Source organism: Styela clava, chromosome 14 (genome assembly GCF_964204865.1).
Source record: "Styela clava chromosome 14, kaStyClav1.hap1.2, whole genome shotgun sequence".
Taxonomy (NCBI): Eukaryota; Metazoa; Chordata; class Ascidiacea; order Stolidobranchia; family Styelidae; genus Styela; species Styela clava.
In genome coordinates, this window is record NC_135263.1 from 13,624,016 (window position 1) to 13,641,771 (window position 17,756).

The 17,756-nt window shown below is 32.5% G+C and overlaps 2 protein-coding genes across 3 annotated transcripts; one reads left to right on the forward strand and one right to left on the reverse strand.

The window, feature by feature from the left end:
* Window positions 1-1,748: 1,748 nt before the first annotated feature.
* LOC120340935 (uncharacterized) lies at window positions 1,749-3,496 on the forward strand. The gene is made up of 3 exons (XM_039409336.2): window positions 1,749-2,061; window positions 2,318-2,435; window positions 2,859-3,496. The coding sequence occupies exons 1-3, from the start codon at window positions 1,860-1,862 to the stop codon at window positions 2,941-2,943; spliced, it is 405 nt and encodes a 134-aa protein (XP_039265270.2). The 5' UTR covers window positions 1,749-1,859; the 3' UTR covers window positions 2,944-3,496.
* A 7,941-nt stretch (window positions 3,497-11,437) lies between these two features.
* On the reverse strand, window positions 11,438-14,200 carry LOC120341590 (uncharacterized). Of its 2 annotated transcripts, XM_078120175.1 has the most exons (3): window positions 13,945-14,200; window positions 12,613-13,684; window positions 11,438-12,351 (listed from the first exon to the last, which is right to left on the reverse strand). In XM_078120175.1, exons 1-2 carry the CDS (start codon window positions 14,144-14,146, stop codon window positions 13,437-13,439), a joined length of 450 nt encoding a protein of 149 aa, XP_077976301.1. In that variant the 5' UTR covers window positions 14,147-14,200; the 3' UTR covers window positions 11,438-12,351; window positions 12,613-13,436. The 2 variants fall into 2 exon arrangements, with proteins under 2 accessions (XP_077976301.1, XP_077976300.1); XM_078120174.1 differs by lacking the exon at window positions 13,945-14,200 and having other exon boundaries at window positions 12,613-13,437.
* Between the last annotated feature and the right edge of the window lie 3,556 nt (window positions 14,201-17,756).

Here is a 17,756-nt window from a genome sequence, read left to right on the forward strand (position 1 = left end):
TATATTCCAGCAGATCAAGCGTTTAATTTTAATATATAATTTTGAGTTTGTTTATAACTGAAAAGGAACTTTGCATAAGGTGCTACGCCTTCACAATATTCAAACCAATAACTTGGTACGCAATGCGTAATTGAAACAGTTTTCCTTTTTATAAAGTATTCTGTCTGTTATTTATGCGGGTTTGCGTTATAAACTTGGTATCAGTCCAAACCACAAAAATGAGCAAATATATCAATAAATTAAGACTCGTTGAAAGAAATTCAGTTAGTTGATCAAATATTTTAAGTGCGTTTTTTAGATACAGCACTAGCCCCCTTAAAATGTCAAAATTCATTTTTTCAGTATTGCTATCCATTTCTTAACGCCACGTCAACTTTGAATTCGACTCAACTTGCTGATTTTTTCAAATGTATATCATATATATTATATTACTGAGACAACATCAGATGGGTTTGAGAGAGGTCTGTGGTTTATTCTCTCGATTCTTCAGTTTCTTTTTTCTCTTTTTTTTTTATTTCTCTCTCCTACGATGGCAATATTTCGCAGGAAGTCACAAGTCAGTGACAAAAGTTGTCGAATTTATTCTTCGATAGGTGCAGAACAGGTTAACGGTTTTTTACAAATCTCGTTGGGGATATTAAAAGATGTTACAAAGAGACGAAGATATTGGCAAATACATCAAACTACACTCGTACAATATATAATAGCATATCATAGTAGAAATTCAGCTGCACTATTCTTCTTAAAAACTATGCCCTTTTTCGACTGCAAAAAGTGGAAAATAGAGTTTCGCAATAAGAAGTAAAATATTTTGCACGAGAAAGGTTATAAAATAGATAAGAAACTGTCGAACTGAAAAGAATTCATTGCAGAAAATGCTTCCCGTCTTGCAGTAAAAAGAGATAGCAGCTACGTGAAATTATATTCAGCAATTGTATTTACGGAATGTAACATGTATAATATTTAAAAATAAGGTCATATCATATGCAATTAGAAACGTGTTTATGCCACGGTAATTTTTTATAAAGGTATCGTAAAATGGCCTGACCATCGTGGATTTCAGTGTAAACATTTGGAATTATCGAACGCTTTACATTCGATTTACCAACTGTGACTGCCATTGGTACCTTAATACAAGCAATCGAACTGGAGCACTGTCATCATCTAAGTTAATTATTCAGGGTGTCAGAACTGTGTTGGAAATGACAGTAGCTGATAGGATAATAGAATAATACCCACAACGCCCATTTTCATCACTGGCTCAGAATCAAGTAACCAAATGACGGTGTTTACTATTAGATAACCTAGACTGGCGTTGTTTGTCTTTTGACAAATAGCCTGGACAAACAGATAAATTATGGTGCTTTCCGTGTACGCTCTAACTATTTTTCAGCTTGCACTGATAAGATTTAAAAATTTTTACAAAATATCAAATTGAATATATTTCATTTATATTGTTTGTTGTGCATCATAATACAAATATATATTTATATATATCAAAATGTGCATTTTTAGTTATTATCTCCCTTTTTTCACCAATTTTTTACAGTATTGGTCGAGTGAATCGATATCATTACCAGTCACATGTGTGTCAAGGAACGACCTAAACATTACTCAATTATTAACTATTGTAAATATACTAAACTAGGTCCATTTGTAGATATAAAAAGAACCGGAAGAGCAATATTTCTCATTACATTCTACAAACGAATAAAGAGGTTACATAGCAAATCGCAGTGTTTCGAAGTGGCCGAATTTTTCTGATCGTTTATTCTATTCATTCTAACATGATTTTCATATATTTTGAGCAGAAGTAGTGATTAAATTTGAAATATAAAAGGGACAAGTTGCTGTCATCAATGCAAATGAGAATGGCTCTATTTTCGTATGCTTTTGCTTCGGTAGTTTTCTTGGTATTGCTGTCGAGTCAGGTAGACAAAACACATGCCGGCGTATCAAATGGTGTCATGCAGAGATGTGGAAATAATGCCCGTGAATTTCTCAGATGGTTTTGCATGGATTCTTCATTTGACTTTCCGTTTCCATTCAACCGAGTTTACAGTAAGTGAATTATTGTTCTGTTGCATTTAAATGAATATTATCGTGATATACTAAGATACTCCAGTCACAGTTCGTTGGTGCAGTTATATGATATTCTTAGTAATAATTTAATATTTGTTTTCTTACGCATTAAATTTTAGCATTGCTATTGGTTCAAATTACATTACGTGAATTTTCAAATTCATATCATATTAGAATTTTGTAAAATGCTTGCCATACTGGTAAACTTACTCTGTTTTAATAACTTATATTTCAGTCATAATGAGATATCGACCTCCAGTTAAAGGTCTCTATCCTTTCCAACATCAGGCTTCAGTATGTTGTAGGTTTGGTTGTCCTGAGAGCGGGTATCAGAAGATGTGTCATTATCACAAGTGAGTATTTCATTCTATTGAATGTTCATCAGATTAGCCATAGATCAGTGCAATTTTTATCGATAGTAGTGATAGTGCTAAACTATTGATATTTATAAATTCAGGTAAATAATTCATTTAGTCGCTATTACAGCTCGTTATAAACAATGGTATTTTTGATTTCATGTTGGAATCAAATATTTTATTATAATTATTTCAACAATATACAGGTGTTCTAATGTTCGCATCACCTCTCCCGTATATTCAAATCCATTGTCTAACCCAATCATTGGCGCAATGATTCTATCGTGTTAGTATCAAATACCCGAAAAGCCCAATTTAAATATCCTAATAGATTGATAACGGCTCGCATTCATCACCCTTGACTCAATCTCAAGAGCATTTCCAGAGATAATACTTATTACAATACACAATTTTTTTTAGAAAAATCCAAAATTGTGAAAGATATTGGAATCACCGTATCAGAGCTGGCAGAAGAAAACGACGATATTCGCATTGTCGTTTATAACTTTGAAGTAGAGAATCTACAACAAATGAGGATATAATCGCAAAGTGCTGGTCACTGAATGCCACCTCAACTAACTTGCTTTACCCAGAATGCAAACTACGACGAGTGTCGTACATTTGTATCTATGGAGTTTAGTTAACATACCCTCTACATGAATTTATATTATTCCGGTTTCATATTATATAAAATAAGCTGGTGACCAAGATATTCTTTTCTGAATTCATTACCATTTTGAATTTGGAAGTTTAAGACAAAATGTGAAGTGTTAAACGCGACACAGAACATTTCATAAGTCATATAGTGCGTTTATCACAAAAATAATTTTTTGAGATATTGCTGGCGATATACTCTAGTTACCCGACAATTCTAAGTCTCAAATAGTGCTAGTAATCTTGGGATGAAAGTAAAAACGCTTTGTTTACGTATATATGTAACGCTTGCTTGTCTTTTCTTATTTGTCAAGTGCTTTATTTTTTAGCGCATTCAACTTTTTGTGGCACTTTTTTTTTTCATTTTCGAGAAATATAAAATTATATAAAAATGATAAAACTTGTGGCATCGTTTATAACTTACAAAAAAAAACTCGTCAATGTTGTATGTAGGATTTTTTTTGTTTTGAAACCTAATTATGCTATTTGTACAATCTTTTAGAGTGTGATTTTAAGACAAAAAAAGACGCAAAGCGTCAAAGATGGGAACTGACTAGCTGTAGTCAAATGACGGTTTAACTTCATTGCAATTCTCTCAAAAAAGCGCCAGAGTCAAATGTGAATGAATACACTTAATACCTACTTCAGATAGAGGGAAGTTTCATAATGAGCTGGAAACCACATATTCGTCGCATTAAAGTGATAGTTTGTTTAGCTTCACCAGAAATCTGAATTTGTCTATTTAGGATTCTAAATTTAGAACACGCAGGTTTATTTTCGCTTATTCAAATCATCGCCTACTTTATCTTCCTTACAGAAACTTCACTTATCGAATCGGAAAGGTGGGGGAGGGAGATTACAGAACAAAACAAAAATTTATGAGGAGGGATTACCATTTAAGTTATATAACAAACGTTGGGTTATGATTGGCCTAGGATTTACCAAATCCAGATACACTTGACCTGAAATTATTGTATAAACTACTTGACGCACGTTTGAATAGATTTAAGACTCAATCTCAACAAAACAATAAAGGGGCATTTTCACCATTTTATCTTTTGAGAGATGGTGAAACAACTACGCTATTGTTAAAGAAAGGTTTATTATATATTCAAGGTGGGAATCGCAGTCAATATATATTCCAATCTCGTGCTCGCTCTGATCATTTATTTAATTTTTTAGGGGTCGTTTAATATTTATTAACAGGCAATATTTGCCATACCTGGCTAATGGTCTATATATAATTTACCCTGTTATTCTACACATATATCATATGAACACAGCTTTCGAAAGTTTAAACTTCAAGAAACAAGTAATTTCAATGATGAACTCGACATTTTTCATTCATTTTCAACGTTTAACCACTACGAAATTTTACTACAAGTTGTGATAATTTTTAAAGCTATGCAAAGAACAGGTGTGCTAACAATTTTGACATTCTTTCATGTTACCTCCATTGAAAAAGCAAAATGGCCCCATTGATAAGGCGATAATAAAAAGTAAATTTAAACATGAGTAAATATTTGTTTTACTGTTTTAAATTGCATGAATTCCTCTTGAATAATTTTTGCACGTTGTGTGGACTATCCTATAAATCCAAGGTGTGTCGATAATTTTGTAGAGTTTCAAATTAGATTAGATAAATCACATTCAATCTATTTGTATACGACCAACCCTAAACGCTTGTCTTATTTATGCATGGATGTTGACAAAGCAAAGGTGTAATGTAATATTAATATCTAAATAATAACCATTCAGCACGGAAGTATTTTTAAAACAAACTTTTGTTACGACTCTACCAGCAAACATTTCATGTGATTGTCAAATTTCCAAAACCGCACTGAGATGTTGTTGTTTGGCAAATGTCAGCCACGAATGGACAAAGCTTTAATCTAATAAAAATGCTCATTATGACACTTGCAATAAACTTACATCCAAATGTTATCAAAATTCGTTTGTATTTAATGTGTATGATACAAATATAATGATAGAATGTCCCAAATTTTTGGTTCTGGTTTGATTTGATTTTTTCACATGTTCGAGCTGTATTCAGTCTTCAAGAACGATGCTGTTCACATCGCAGACCTATTCTACAATGATATGAGTCCAATACTTGGCTGAACCTCACATCTTAACATAATGATTTACAGCTAGCAAAACGATTATATTTTTTATATACGGAAGTGATAAAATATAAAAAGAATAGGCCAGAATTTGAATTTTTAATAATTTTGTAGACAATCAGCATTTTTAAGAATATGTAACACCTGGTATTGCCCTAGGCTTTATAATGAAAAATATTGCCCTCAAAAATTGAACGACAAATTGTTAATAAAAAATGCTTCGATTTATTGTTCACCACAAAGATCTTTGAACTTGGGTTTAAATTTGCATACAAAAATATTTTTCCCGTTCATGGCGGTGCGTATTCAAGTTTTAATTTTGGAGTAAATGTTTGATAACGTCACAATAAGCCAAGTTACTGAAAGATATACGTATCTTCAGAGAATCAGAGGGAAATCAAAATGTAAGACGCAGACAGTACGTCCATCAAAATAAACCATTTACAAACTCAATAAAATTGTTTTGTAGCTTGAAAAAGGGAGATAAATATGAGTGGCATAATGCAGAATGTTGATGAGCTTGTACCTCCACCCAAATATCTGGGAAATGCTTGATATACTGTCACTGAATTTTATCAATTGTAACTAGTTGATATTTTTAAATCAAGGCTCTTGCTGTATACACTAACTCAAATGCTTGTGTTGGTGTGCGCTAATATGTTTGAATCATTTATATTCATCTTTATTTGTATCACATCATCCTTGCTTCACACACGTACGTATTTACGTGTGTGCAAAGGCACAGCAAGAAGAAAAGTAATTAGTTATACTATAGTCCCAAACTGATAATTGTGCTTTCAATGCACTTACTAAGTTTATTATAATACAATGACGCAATATTACCAGTTTATTGAAACTATCAAATCTAGGTAGCCACTTTCGCAGATGTTTCATATTCAGTTACGACTAAGCAGACCTGAAGTTGAGCAAGAACGATCTTTACCACTTACTTCCACCCTAACACCTGTTCGAAAGTATCTTAAAAATTATAATTTGTCACGGTTGTAATGTCATCATCGCATTTACGCCACAATCATCCGCGCGATAAGATAAACCGGCCGATTTGAAATTTTCATAAATACTTTTCAAAATGTCGTAGATAAATACGTAAGGTATCGTTTCAGTTTTTACGAATCAATTCAAACTTTTAAATTTTTTGAATTGTACTCCTCCTATTAAAAATAATTTATGTCAGGAATGGGACAAATAGCAATTCTCACAAACAGAATCATAAGATTCAAACCAATTAGGTTATTACAATTCCCGCGAAATAGTGACTATTTAATGATCTTTGTAACATTCTTTTGAATGATAAAATATATTATTATTAGAATATCGATTTTCAAAATAGATAACAAATAGTGGTTTGTTACAAAACGACAAACCAATATTTCACAATTTTCAAGAGGAAAAATGCATAATTTGGTTATCAGCTATTTATTTATCTCTTCAATTCATAATCTAATACCAGTTGCGACATTTACCGAGTCATGGTTTATACTTTTTTCCAAAGCCCTTTAAATTACTTTATGTCACGTTCGATACCACTAGATACGTGGGGTTTCTGATTTTAGAAGTGGGAACAAATGATGTCAAATATTAACAAAAGGATTCTGCTATTATTGTTGAATTACAACACGTTTATACAAATCACATCCTATCGCTTGTCTTTGCGTATAAATCTGACGCTTTAAAATGCACTTAAATACTAACTTTATGCTCCTACGTTTTAACAATATAGGTTGGGGATTAATGTTGAACTAGAAGGACACTCCCACTCGATAATGTGGTCCATTTAATCCTGTAACATATCACGACATTGTCGCCTTTAATTCTAATATTAGTTTAATCCATTCTTTCATGAAAGGTACAAATTAGGTATTTGGTTCTTATAAGGCCTGACCTAATGCGGGGAATATGTAATGTCAACCAACATTGAATGAAATAAGGGGGAAATACGAAATGAAGTTTTGCTCAAACGTCTGTCTACCAAGCATGTTTTCAAGTTACTTGTTTCACGTATAAGAATGGTATAGTACATGTTAAATATTAGACTGTAAACAAAAGGTGACATTTTAAACAGTGGTGACAGGAAAGGGAGAGTTTTTGGGGGTAATTGACGCAATGCTCATCACTTTATATTGTTCTAAATTTGGTGTATGACGTTCTTTGACGTCATTATACTAATAAACAATGATATCATTTATACGAGCAATTACCTGTTTCCATGGGTTAAAATGGAGATATTGACCAAATGAGCTGATCGTTTTTTTCTAATATTTAATATTAAATGGTACCTATTTATAGTATAAAATCACGATAATGGTAAAATATGTGAAAAAAAGATCATTTTATAATTTTATATGTTAAATATCGGATGAATGAAATTTGTCGTTTCACACACCTAAAAATATTGAGTTGTTCAAACATCAAGATAATATTTGAAGAGTTTTCAAATAAACAATTTGGATTCGGGAAATTTGAAAATTGAGTGATTAGATGTTTCACAATCAAATAATAAAGTTAATTCGAACCCACAAAAGTATTTTTATCAAATATTCAAATACGTCAGTATACATAATCATATTTCAAATTTAATCTTATATTTTAAGAATTGGCACAAATTAAGTAACATATTTCTGTTTTAAAATTGTATATTTATCATATACTTCATCTGCAGCTCTTTCGGAAAATAGGTAGTGTGATTACAAAAAAATAATGACATTCCTAAACACACATCATATACATGTTATTGAATGTACCATGTTAGTATGCAGTTTGAGATAAGTATTAATAACGCAAATTGGCTCGTTCCAAAACATATGTAAATTTATATCATGAAAACTATACAAAACTTTCAATATTAAAAATATACAAAACGATCGACTGAAAGCACGAAAACATTCTAATTTGTGAATTCCGTAACGTTTCATATCAGCTATTAACTAACAAAACATCGTAATCGTGAAGACTGTATCGTATTTTTATTGTAAAATTCCCCAAAATCTCACTTAAAACCAGATTATTTTTGTGATTACTAGATAATCCTGATCTTTCACAAAAATGCTTTTTGGAAGGAATATTTTTGACATAATCGTGAACAACACACCTGTAATCGCTTTAGACAACCAACATCCGGTTTTGTAGGATGATAATAAAACGTAGTCTAAATTGGTTGAAAAACAAAATTTGTTTGAGTTAACAATAATTTAAGGTTCATAATTGATGGAATTGACAGAGCTCCTGTTTTCAATTCAAAAGAATCAATCTTATAGCCTAATTTAGTACTTGTATATGCAAGTATTACTACTGTTAGGTTTCACCCCAGTATTGGTTTTCCTAGTCTCCTTATACCATGAAATGCCATTTTTACATTCTGTACGTACAAAATGTTTATTCTCTATTGTAAACAATAAAACCACTGATGAATCGTTGATTTTTATCTGTGGCCATGTTTAGCGCTATATATACCTTAAATAGATCTATGACTCAAACGTATGTGCTTAAAAATAAAAGGTGAACTAAGTAAGAATTACCTAGCAATTCAATATTTGTGTTTTTTTTTCATATAAACGTGTTCGAATGCCCTAACGGCAAAACTTAACAACCCGTGAAATGTTTATATATCATTTCATCATTAAATACTATACGACTTGACGGTTCATACAGGTTCGATATTTTCAAGTATGAACACCTGCAGGTTATTTTATCATATTTTACAGCAATTCAAAACCGTAATGACATCATATTGAAATCGTTCGAGTTAAAAATAATTTAGTTGTTAAAATTGATACTCTGTGAAGTAAAAACCCTGATGTCATTTTATAGTTATGAGAAACGATGATATCAACAAATTAGCAATGCTAGGTATTTCAATGTTAAAATACAAGTAAATTTAAATGAAAATAAATTAAGAACATTGAATTACAGTCTATAAGGCAATAACTAACAGGTTTATTTCCCAAATATATACAGCCCTCTTGTCTCATACTTTTTAATGAATTCCTATCTCTTTGAGATTTCCAAAATTTACATGGATATACATGGTACTTGAAATGTAGGTATAAGGTCACAATGGTGATTTTGGCAGAACGGAGATGCTTGCTATTCTTTTGTTCATCTGGGTCAACTGGGAGTGATATGAGTGGTTTTGAATCTCTTTATTAGCAAGGTTATTTTTGAATGCATTGATTCATGCATCGCAGACTACCAACTGCCAAATTATCTTCTTTATCCGATGATATCAAGTCAAGTTAAATTTTTTTTACCAGTAAAAAATATCACACGAGCACAAATTACTAGAAAATGTTAATTACACAGTTTATTGGGGAAGGGATGTCACGGGGAACCGACGCTTGCTATCGAGCAGCGACACCCGAGGTTCTAATATCTAAAACAAAAAGTTTGAATTTCGGTAATTTTGAAACTACTAAAAATGACGATGTGTACCGTATGAATATTCTAACGAACACCGCTTACCAGGGATTATATAGTAGAGGTTATATTGAAGAGTCATAAGACCAACAGATGGACGGAGAATTTCCCATTTCAGATAAATCACTTGAAGCAAGAGCTATTCCGAAAATTAGTCTGTGGAATTTTGAAGGCGACCTAGGTCCTAGATATCCACCTGGTTACAATGTGGAGTGTTAGACGAAGTGTATTGTTAGAAAAAGGGAGGTGCAATAAATCGAATTGACAAAATAGGTTTTATAATAATAAAATAAAACAGTTACATTTGATTACTAATGGTACCGATACCGTATAGATATATATATAGATAATGATACAATATTTCAGGTATAAGTTGGCAATAAGGCAACTTAGCGAATACACTGGATATAACATAGCATTGGGGAATTAAACGGAATATCCAGAGATAAGTTGAGGCAGAAAGTGCAAAGAACAATTGTACCATATACTGATATATATATATATATATATGAAAAAATATGTTACCATTCTTATTTCAGTATTCTAATTCTTTGAACCAGGTGCGTGTAACTATCGCAATCTGTTTGCTGAATTTTGTCTTGCATAGCGTCATTTTTTTTATTGCTGACAGGAGTACGAGGATCCCCGAGGAGAGATCATTTTTGTTCATGATTTTCCAGAGATATGTAATGCCCATATACATAACTCCTGTACAAATATGCAAATCTTTTCAATGATGGGCACGTTCAGGTTCAACAATCGCTTGTAAGTTTGTCCTACTTCGATATTTTTTTTAAAGATCATCCATTCGGCGAGCCATTGTTTTTAATAAATATTTCCTATCCAGAGACACTTTTCGATGATCATTTTCACAACCCATATCCATTTCGCCATTCATTATCAACCTAAGTTATTACTGGTAGGCGTTTTAATTTTTTCAATCACTACACGGCGCCAGTAAATAAATATAATGCTATTGAATCATTGTTAGACGAATTTTTACCTCATTGTAACGTGGTCACGTAACATGCATTCAAAAATTATCGGATAAAGTCTCTGACGGGCCAAGTATAGAGATTCCGCGGGCCGGACAGTCCCGCAGGCCATATGATGCACCCTCTGCTTCGACCAATATCATATTGTCTGGACTCTAGACTTTCAAAGATTATATATTTACCGATGTGCTCGAGCATTCAGGGTTGATGAAGGATTTTAGTTGCAGATAAATAGGTAAAATTAGTTCCAAAATGTAATTCAAAACATTGTATCTATAATGGAAGTATTATTGAATGACACTAATCTCTAGGTACTCATGTAGTATGTGAACCAAGATGGCGGACATCGGAACGCAGTATGTGTACAAGATTAGGGTCACCTGGCTAGTCCCCGATCTCGTAATGGAACTAAAATAAGAAAAATTAAAATAAAATTATGTCCAGCCCTAATCTGGTACACACACCACGTTCCGGTGTCCGCCATCTTGGTGCACATACTACGGAAGCGCCAGTCTTTTTTGTGTCTTGGGGTTTTATTTTTACTATCGAATATTTACTAACAATGGGCAACATTCATTCACCGAATGCGAATAATGTATCAATTGAAGAATGGTCAAAAATATCTGCCCTATATAATCCTAATTAAAGCCAATAAGTCATTCCAAAGTTATTCTGCATGTTCTGATAATTCTCCCCCTGTGATTTTTGCGCAAAATATCACAGTTGTTAAAGTTCTATAATTTTACACGTAAAAATATTTTTTGAAAAACGTCATTCACAAAGCATTACAAAATTTTCCTCATGAGATATATTTAATTTCCGGCAAATCCTATTTTGCATGGCGATTTTCTTATTTACTTGGGTATATCTGGCACAAATGAATTGAACGATTAATCCAATTCACTATAACAATACAAGAATTTTTTTTAAAATAATCCAATAAATAAATAAATAGAAAAAATGAGTAATACACACAAGAAACAGAAAGCCCAATTGGGTATAAATAATCATGATAATAAATTTAAAATTACAGAAAGTAAAGTTCATAAATATTACAGTGCAATATGTACATAATGAGCCAAAATGTGTGGCGATTGCAAATAATTTTGACTGGCATTGCTGGATAAAAAAATAGAACATTTTGAAATCTTCCTCCGAATACCCTCCACACCATGTTATATTAAAAATTCAACTGCAAAAAATAGTTTGCAGTCATATCTTTGTTAAATAGACAGTCATTGAGATCGCGACCTTTACAGCTGGAAAAGAGATTTGCCCAATTTTAAAATTTTGGGTTACGTGCTTGGTTCCGCGATGTCATGAAAAAAATTGCGTAACACGCCAGCTGCCAGCCAATTGCACCTTTACAAAAAAGTGCACACATGTTTTTTTAAATATATGTTGATAAGTTAAATGATCATGAGCTTTCTAATGCAAGATCGCTTGCAATTTGAGTTTTCGTTAGCCTGGGTATTTGTTCAACTTCATAGGATCTTTTGACTTTTTCTAATTTCAGAAGGCAGTTTGCACGGTTTTGTCTACCTTCCTTCGTATGGTGGTTGTTGTGCCTCTCGCAATGTTTGAGGATATTGTGATACCAACACATTTTGATATATCCACTTTCCTGGCACCCGCGTTTACAACATTCAGAAGCTTGGTGCTGAAATGGAAATAGCTCTTTTCTCGGGGCTGGATAGCGCAGAACAACTAAAACAGAATAAAAATATCACGTTAACAAAGTTAAGTTTTATCGAGTTTAAATAAATTCGAAACATTGTGTTCAATAATGTGCGGAAATATAAACGCCAAACAAAACAGTCAATCGTTAAAAGCAATATAAAAATGTTTTCACGTTTAGATGATAATGACCAAAATATCGACTTGCAATATGCAGCTCAAAATGAAAATGAAAAAAAAATCGTGTGATAAAAGTGGTAAAATAATTTATGTAGAATAAACTTAAATTACCATGAACTTGGCGAAACGGAAATGGAAATACGAAAGAACTATCTTTGCAATACCATCGTAGAAACGTCTTCGATTCTTGTCCACATTTTCTAACCCATCGCTTCGGTGGTATTGCCCCTTCAACTTGTGATGACGCAAAGAATAGAGAATATAGAAATAATGCCATTCCACTTAAACGGAATATGGTACTTTTCGTTAACATTTTCACAGAATAATTCGTTAAAACTATTTATACTTTTATGGAAATTTCTGAACAGAAATAAATACATTCAGTCATTAAAATACAATTGCACTCAAATGTAATATAATCCATGCATCCTGTATAGGAAGAACTCTTTGAAGCAATTCTTTATAATATATAGGATATGTTGCATCATTAAATTACAAATCTTTAAAATTGACATATAGCGTTTCCTGGTTTTAATGAGAATAAATAATTCAAAAAATACAAATAAAATTTGCAAACAAACTCTTCCATTGAAAATATAAATACGGTTCAAAACATAATAACAAAAATTAAATATATTGAATATTTTCAATGTCATCATCTGGCCCAAATTGGTTGATCTACTCAAGTATTAATTTTACATCCTATCAAAATCTGACATTAATTAAAAAAAAAATGAAACATATTGAAACAAATAGATAAAAACGCTAACGACTACTGAAACCCCAATTTTACTTTTGGTGTGATTCTTCCAAGTTTTTTGAATCTTTAAAATAAAAAAGCTTCTTCAAAAATACAAAAATCTGCAAGAATATAGATACACACAAACGACAAAATTAGGTATGTATATTGATTTATCGTTATCAGTTCAATTCCTTCATTTTCCACTGTATGCTATAGTTTTAGGAGCAGCTGCTAAGCCGTGAACTTGAAGCAAACATTGTGCTCGTGCGTCTCTTCCTTCTTTTGTGCGAATATTGATACCATTTGTACATAAATCATGCAAATTTTGGTATCTACACAATCGACGAAACTCATACTCTTTGCAGCCCATTTTACAGCAGACAGCAGCTTGATATTGGAAAGGATAAAGCTCTTTTCGAGGCGGCTGATAACGCAACACAACTGAAAAATAATTAAAATTATATTGAAATTTTTTTCATCAAATTATCATCAATTCCCATTGCATCCTATGTGTTTTTGAAAAATTGATATCGAACTGTGTAACTTGTTTTATTCTTTGTAGAAATATTAAGTCAAAAAATGTTATTAATAATGTTTATAATATAAAAATTTTGGTCCGCAAAGTCACCGATTTCAGGTGCTCAAGTACTAGTAACACACTATGCTTGTTTCACTAAAAATGACTTAAATCAAAAACCTACCATGCACTTTTGAGAAATCAAAAGGAAATTCAAACGTTGGATTCTGACAGAACCATTTCAAAAACGATGTTGCCTCGTTTCCGCACTTTCTTATTCTTTCGCTGCGTGCATTTGCGACGTCACACGACATCATCAAGCAACACAACATCAGCATGGGTAAAGCGACCGATGAAACATACCGGGAAGTAAAATACAAAGTCATTTTTTTGCAAATTTTAGGAAAATATCTGAATTCTGATAAATATATATAACAGTATAAGTTTACAAGACAAAACAAAAAATTATTTGAGTATTTAAATTATTAGTATATCCCTGAAATTGAGTTTCTTAACCTATATTTTGTTTGGGTATGACAAACGTGTCTGATTTGTCAGTCCTTGTCACATTTTGTAGCTTCTAAGTAATTAAATTATTTAATCAATAATTCACCATTTAATTAAGTATAAAACATGTACGTTGTATATAGAATCCATCAAGCACACAACACCACATTAAAATAGTTTTGACACCGCTTTTGATAGTGAACCGTTTTGTCGGATCAGCGGCCAAATGCGCCCGCGATCAATATTTTGTGGCTCTAGATTAACGACCTCACTTTTAATTCATGAAAACGAAAATTGCTTCTAACTGCATTGTTAGAAGCACGGATGCATGTCGTAACAATGACTTTGTGTGCGGCATTTGTTTTGTGGTAAGTAGCGTCAGTTGTATGTCGTTTTCTTGCGAACGTTGCTACCGATGGTTGAATTTCATACCAAAATTGGATTCGCGGTTTCCCACGCTTCCTTAGTATAATTTGTCCCACTCATACTTAGAGTTTGCCGATCACTGATCAGAAGTCTCTATCTTTTTAGTATTAATATTCAATGTTTAAGTTTCTCCTTTTTCTTTTTTCCTTAGTTAGCAAATATTTACAAATTGCAGAATATTTGTTGTGCATGAGCAGAAATTTAGGAATACAGAGTCCACGTACTTTACACGCCTATTATTATTACTTAACATGTTTTCGTCCGCTAAAATCCCATAATTTTACCCCAAACTTGTCAGCCGTAAAATAAGCGAGCGTTAGATTGAGCGTATGTTTTGAGAAAATCAAGTTGTTTATTCATTAAGTTTTTTTTACGATTTTTCAGCTTATGCAAATAATGAACAAGATGATTTGGTAAATACATAGTTAAAGAACCGACTTAAATTTATGTCAAAGATAGTTTGTCACAAATCTCATCTACACTGATGTCACCATGGGTAAATATTTCTGCAATTTACATCTAGCGCTTTTTTGAAGTCCGAAGTAACGCAAGTGCTGCATATCAGCTATATAAAGAATCCTATAAAGATAAGTAGTAACTTTTACTAACTAGAGCACTTCATAAATACGGAATCCATTTAAACAACTGTATCTGTCTATTTGTCGATATGTTTTATATAAATATTGAAGCTTACTATCTACTTCAATTAATTGCAATTACTAACTGCTAGGGGGATAGACATTAGTATTTGACAACAATTTCAAAAACAAATTATTGCTTTCGAATCATGTGTTTGATTGCAATACGAAAAAATCTCGCATATGGTCTTGGCAGCAATCCCTCTCTCTCCATCCCGTCCTCGTCTCCTAGTTATACAATCAAGCATTTTTAGCTCATTCATTTGAAGGTTTCTAGAAGCACAATCACTGTTCAGAGAAATTTCTGTTGCTTTATACCCTCCATTCGAAAATTACTGCGTTTTTCATTCGTTTGTTTAGTTATTTCAAAGAAAAAGTACCGAACATTCACGGCAATATTATCACGTGAGCTGTTGTTGTTCTTTCTGCAGTGATTGCGTCATTCGTGCCTGGTCATCTGCGACGTTTCGATTCAGAAGTCGCTTTTCTGATACGAAAAAGTTCCGTGGGTTTGGAGAAAGGAAATGCCATTGAATTTCATTTATCAACTGCATTTTTATATTTTAATTTATGTTCTATTTACACCAGGAAAATAATTACTGCAAGTCAAGTAAAAATACCATATCGTCTAAAATGAATGACCTAGACATAATTAAAGAGCTTCTGAAAGCATTATAGGTGATGCGTGGGTGTTGCAAAGATATGTTAGTAATGCATGAAACGTATCTAATTAGCAAAACAAGATGCGAGATTTACTTGCGACCTGGGAAAACGAATTTTAATGAATCGATGTGAAATGACTCGACTAAAAATTGAAATTGATCCGCCAGTATTTGTGTACCTAACATCCCTGCTCTTTTTTGTCGTTTCACATACCTGAGTACTTTGTTTATGGTATATGGTGGGGTCACGATGGTCAGTAACAGTATTATATTCTCCGTTTTCAATAGAGAGAATGCAATCGGTATTCTGTGTCGCGCTAATAGTGAACCAGTCAAAACAGTTGCTTGCATGCAATGTTTGGTTCTCGCCAGAACAATGCGTCGCATTGGCCAAAAGTTCACTTTGTGAACAGGCTCAAACAAAAATCGTCACCGTAGGAATGAATAGCGTAGATGAGGGCAAATATTTTGAAAGTCTACTTCTGGAAAAGTATCCATTGTTTCATCTCAAAAGAAGGTTTTTTTGGCCGTCTGGCTAATATTTTGAATTGGAACATTTGTGTTCATCAGGTTTTACTTGTAATCGAATACTAGTATATTCCGTTAGTTGAAGTCGTGATGGTATGCGTTAAAGAGGTCTGTGTGTTATGACCTTCAAAACAAAACAAAATAGTAAGCTGCAGGAAGCTTGCAAAACAAACAAAAATTTGAGAAGTGCGATCGCTGGTATTTTGTCAATTGTGTGGTGTTTCAACAATAGTATTTTTTTCCTGTAATATAGGCATTTTCATTCAGACTTCGGAAATTTGTATAAAAAAGTAGACGGCAATAAAATCCAAATTTATACGCATTCCACGTGCAGATATTAACTTTCATTCAGTGATACTATAACAATATAAAAACAGTTCAGTTTTGTTAACATTCTTCTCTTGTGTATATTTACTCCCTATTTCGACTTCTTGAAAAAACATTATATATTTACAAATTGTTTTATATATATGAGATACCGAATGAAAATGTAATATTCCGCAGCCTTTAATTTAGATAATAAACTTTTACATAAAAAAGCTACGCCGAGAAACCGCATGCATTTTAAAACTTGGAAACATTCGGGGAATTATCGACGAGATTAGTAATTCGTGCGTGAACTCTTCGTCGGGTTGTTTTTGCACAGTTTCAAATTACTCATCAACGATGTTTCTGAGTAGTAAATATTTTTCGGCAAAAACAAAAGAAATGGGCGTTTGTGATGCAATTCTTCCAAACTAAATTTATTTTATGGCTCGTACATGAGAGTGTCATGTTTCAGTTAATTTATTAATCACATGGAACAGGAAACAAATAAATGAGTTTTATAGTCTCAATTTAGTGGCAAATTATTATTTAAGCCGTATTTACAGACAATTTCAATCATAGTTTTGATTTTGAATAAGGTATTTTGCTATATTTTTGTATTATGTTTGATAAGCGTTTATTTATTTTTGATAGCATTCTGGACTATTGCTATCAAAAATACTTTTCCAGTCCATAAAAAGTGTTTTACGTTACATCGGGGTCATTTGTCGATGGGCCATTTCAATTCACAACTTTTATCTGGGTGTTACAAGGGTGTTACCGTAGACAACCATGTCTAGTAATCAGGGAATGCAACAACCATCTCAATTTCCCGTGAACCCGAGACTCAAAATTGTATGAACCACCATAAAATTGGATTCTGGAGTTTTTATATCCGACGGAATTGTCTAAGTTCGAAGTATAGCACG

Excerpts from the sequence above, each read along its gene's own strand:
- LOC120340935 (XM_039409336.2), top strand. The coding sequence starts at position 1,860 with ATGCAAATGAGAATGGCTCTATTTTCGTATGCTTTTGCTTCGGTAGTT. Across the intron at positions 2,062-2,317 it reads TCCATTCAACCGAGTTTACA|TCATAATGAGATATCGACCT; the intron begins GTAAGTGAATTA and ends CTTATATTTCAG. Across the intron at positions 2,436-2,858 it reads AAGATGTGTCATTATCACAA|AAAAATCCAAAATTGTGAAA; the intron begins GTGAGTATTTCA and ends AATTTTTTTTAG.
- LOC120341590 (XM_078120174.1), bottom strand. The coding sequence starts at position 12,814 with ATGTTAACGAAAAGTACCATATTCCGTTTAAGTGGAATGGCATTATTT. Across the intron at positions 12,352-12,612 it reads TCCGTTTCGCCAAGTTCATG|TTGTTCTGCGCTATCCAGCC; the intron begins GTAATTTAAGTT and ends ATTCTGTTTTAG.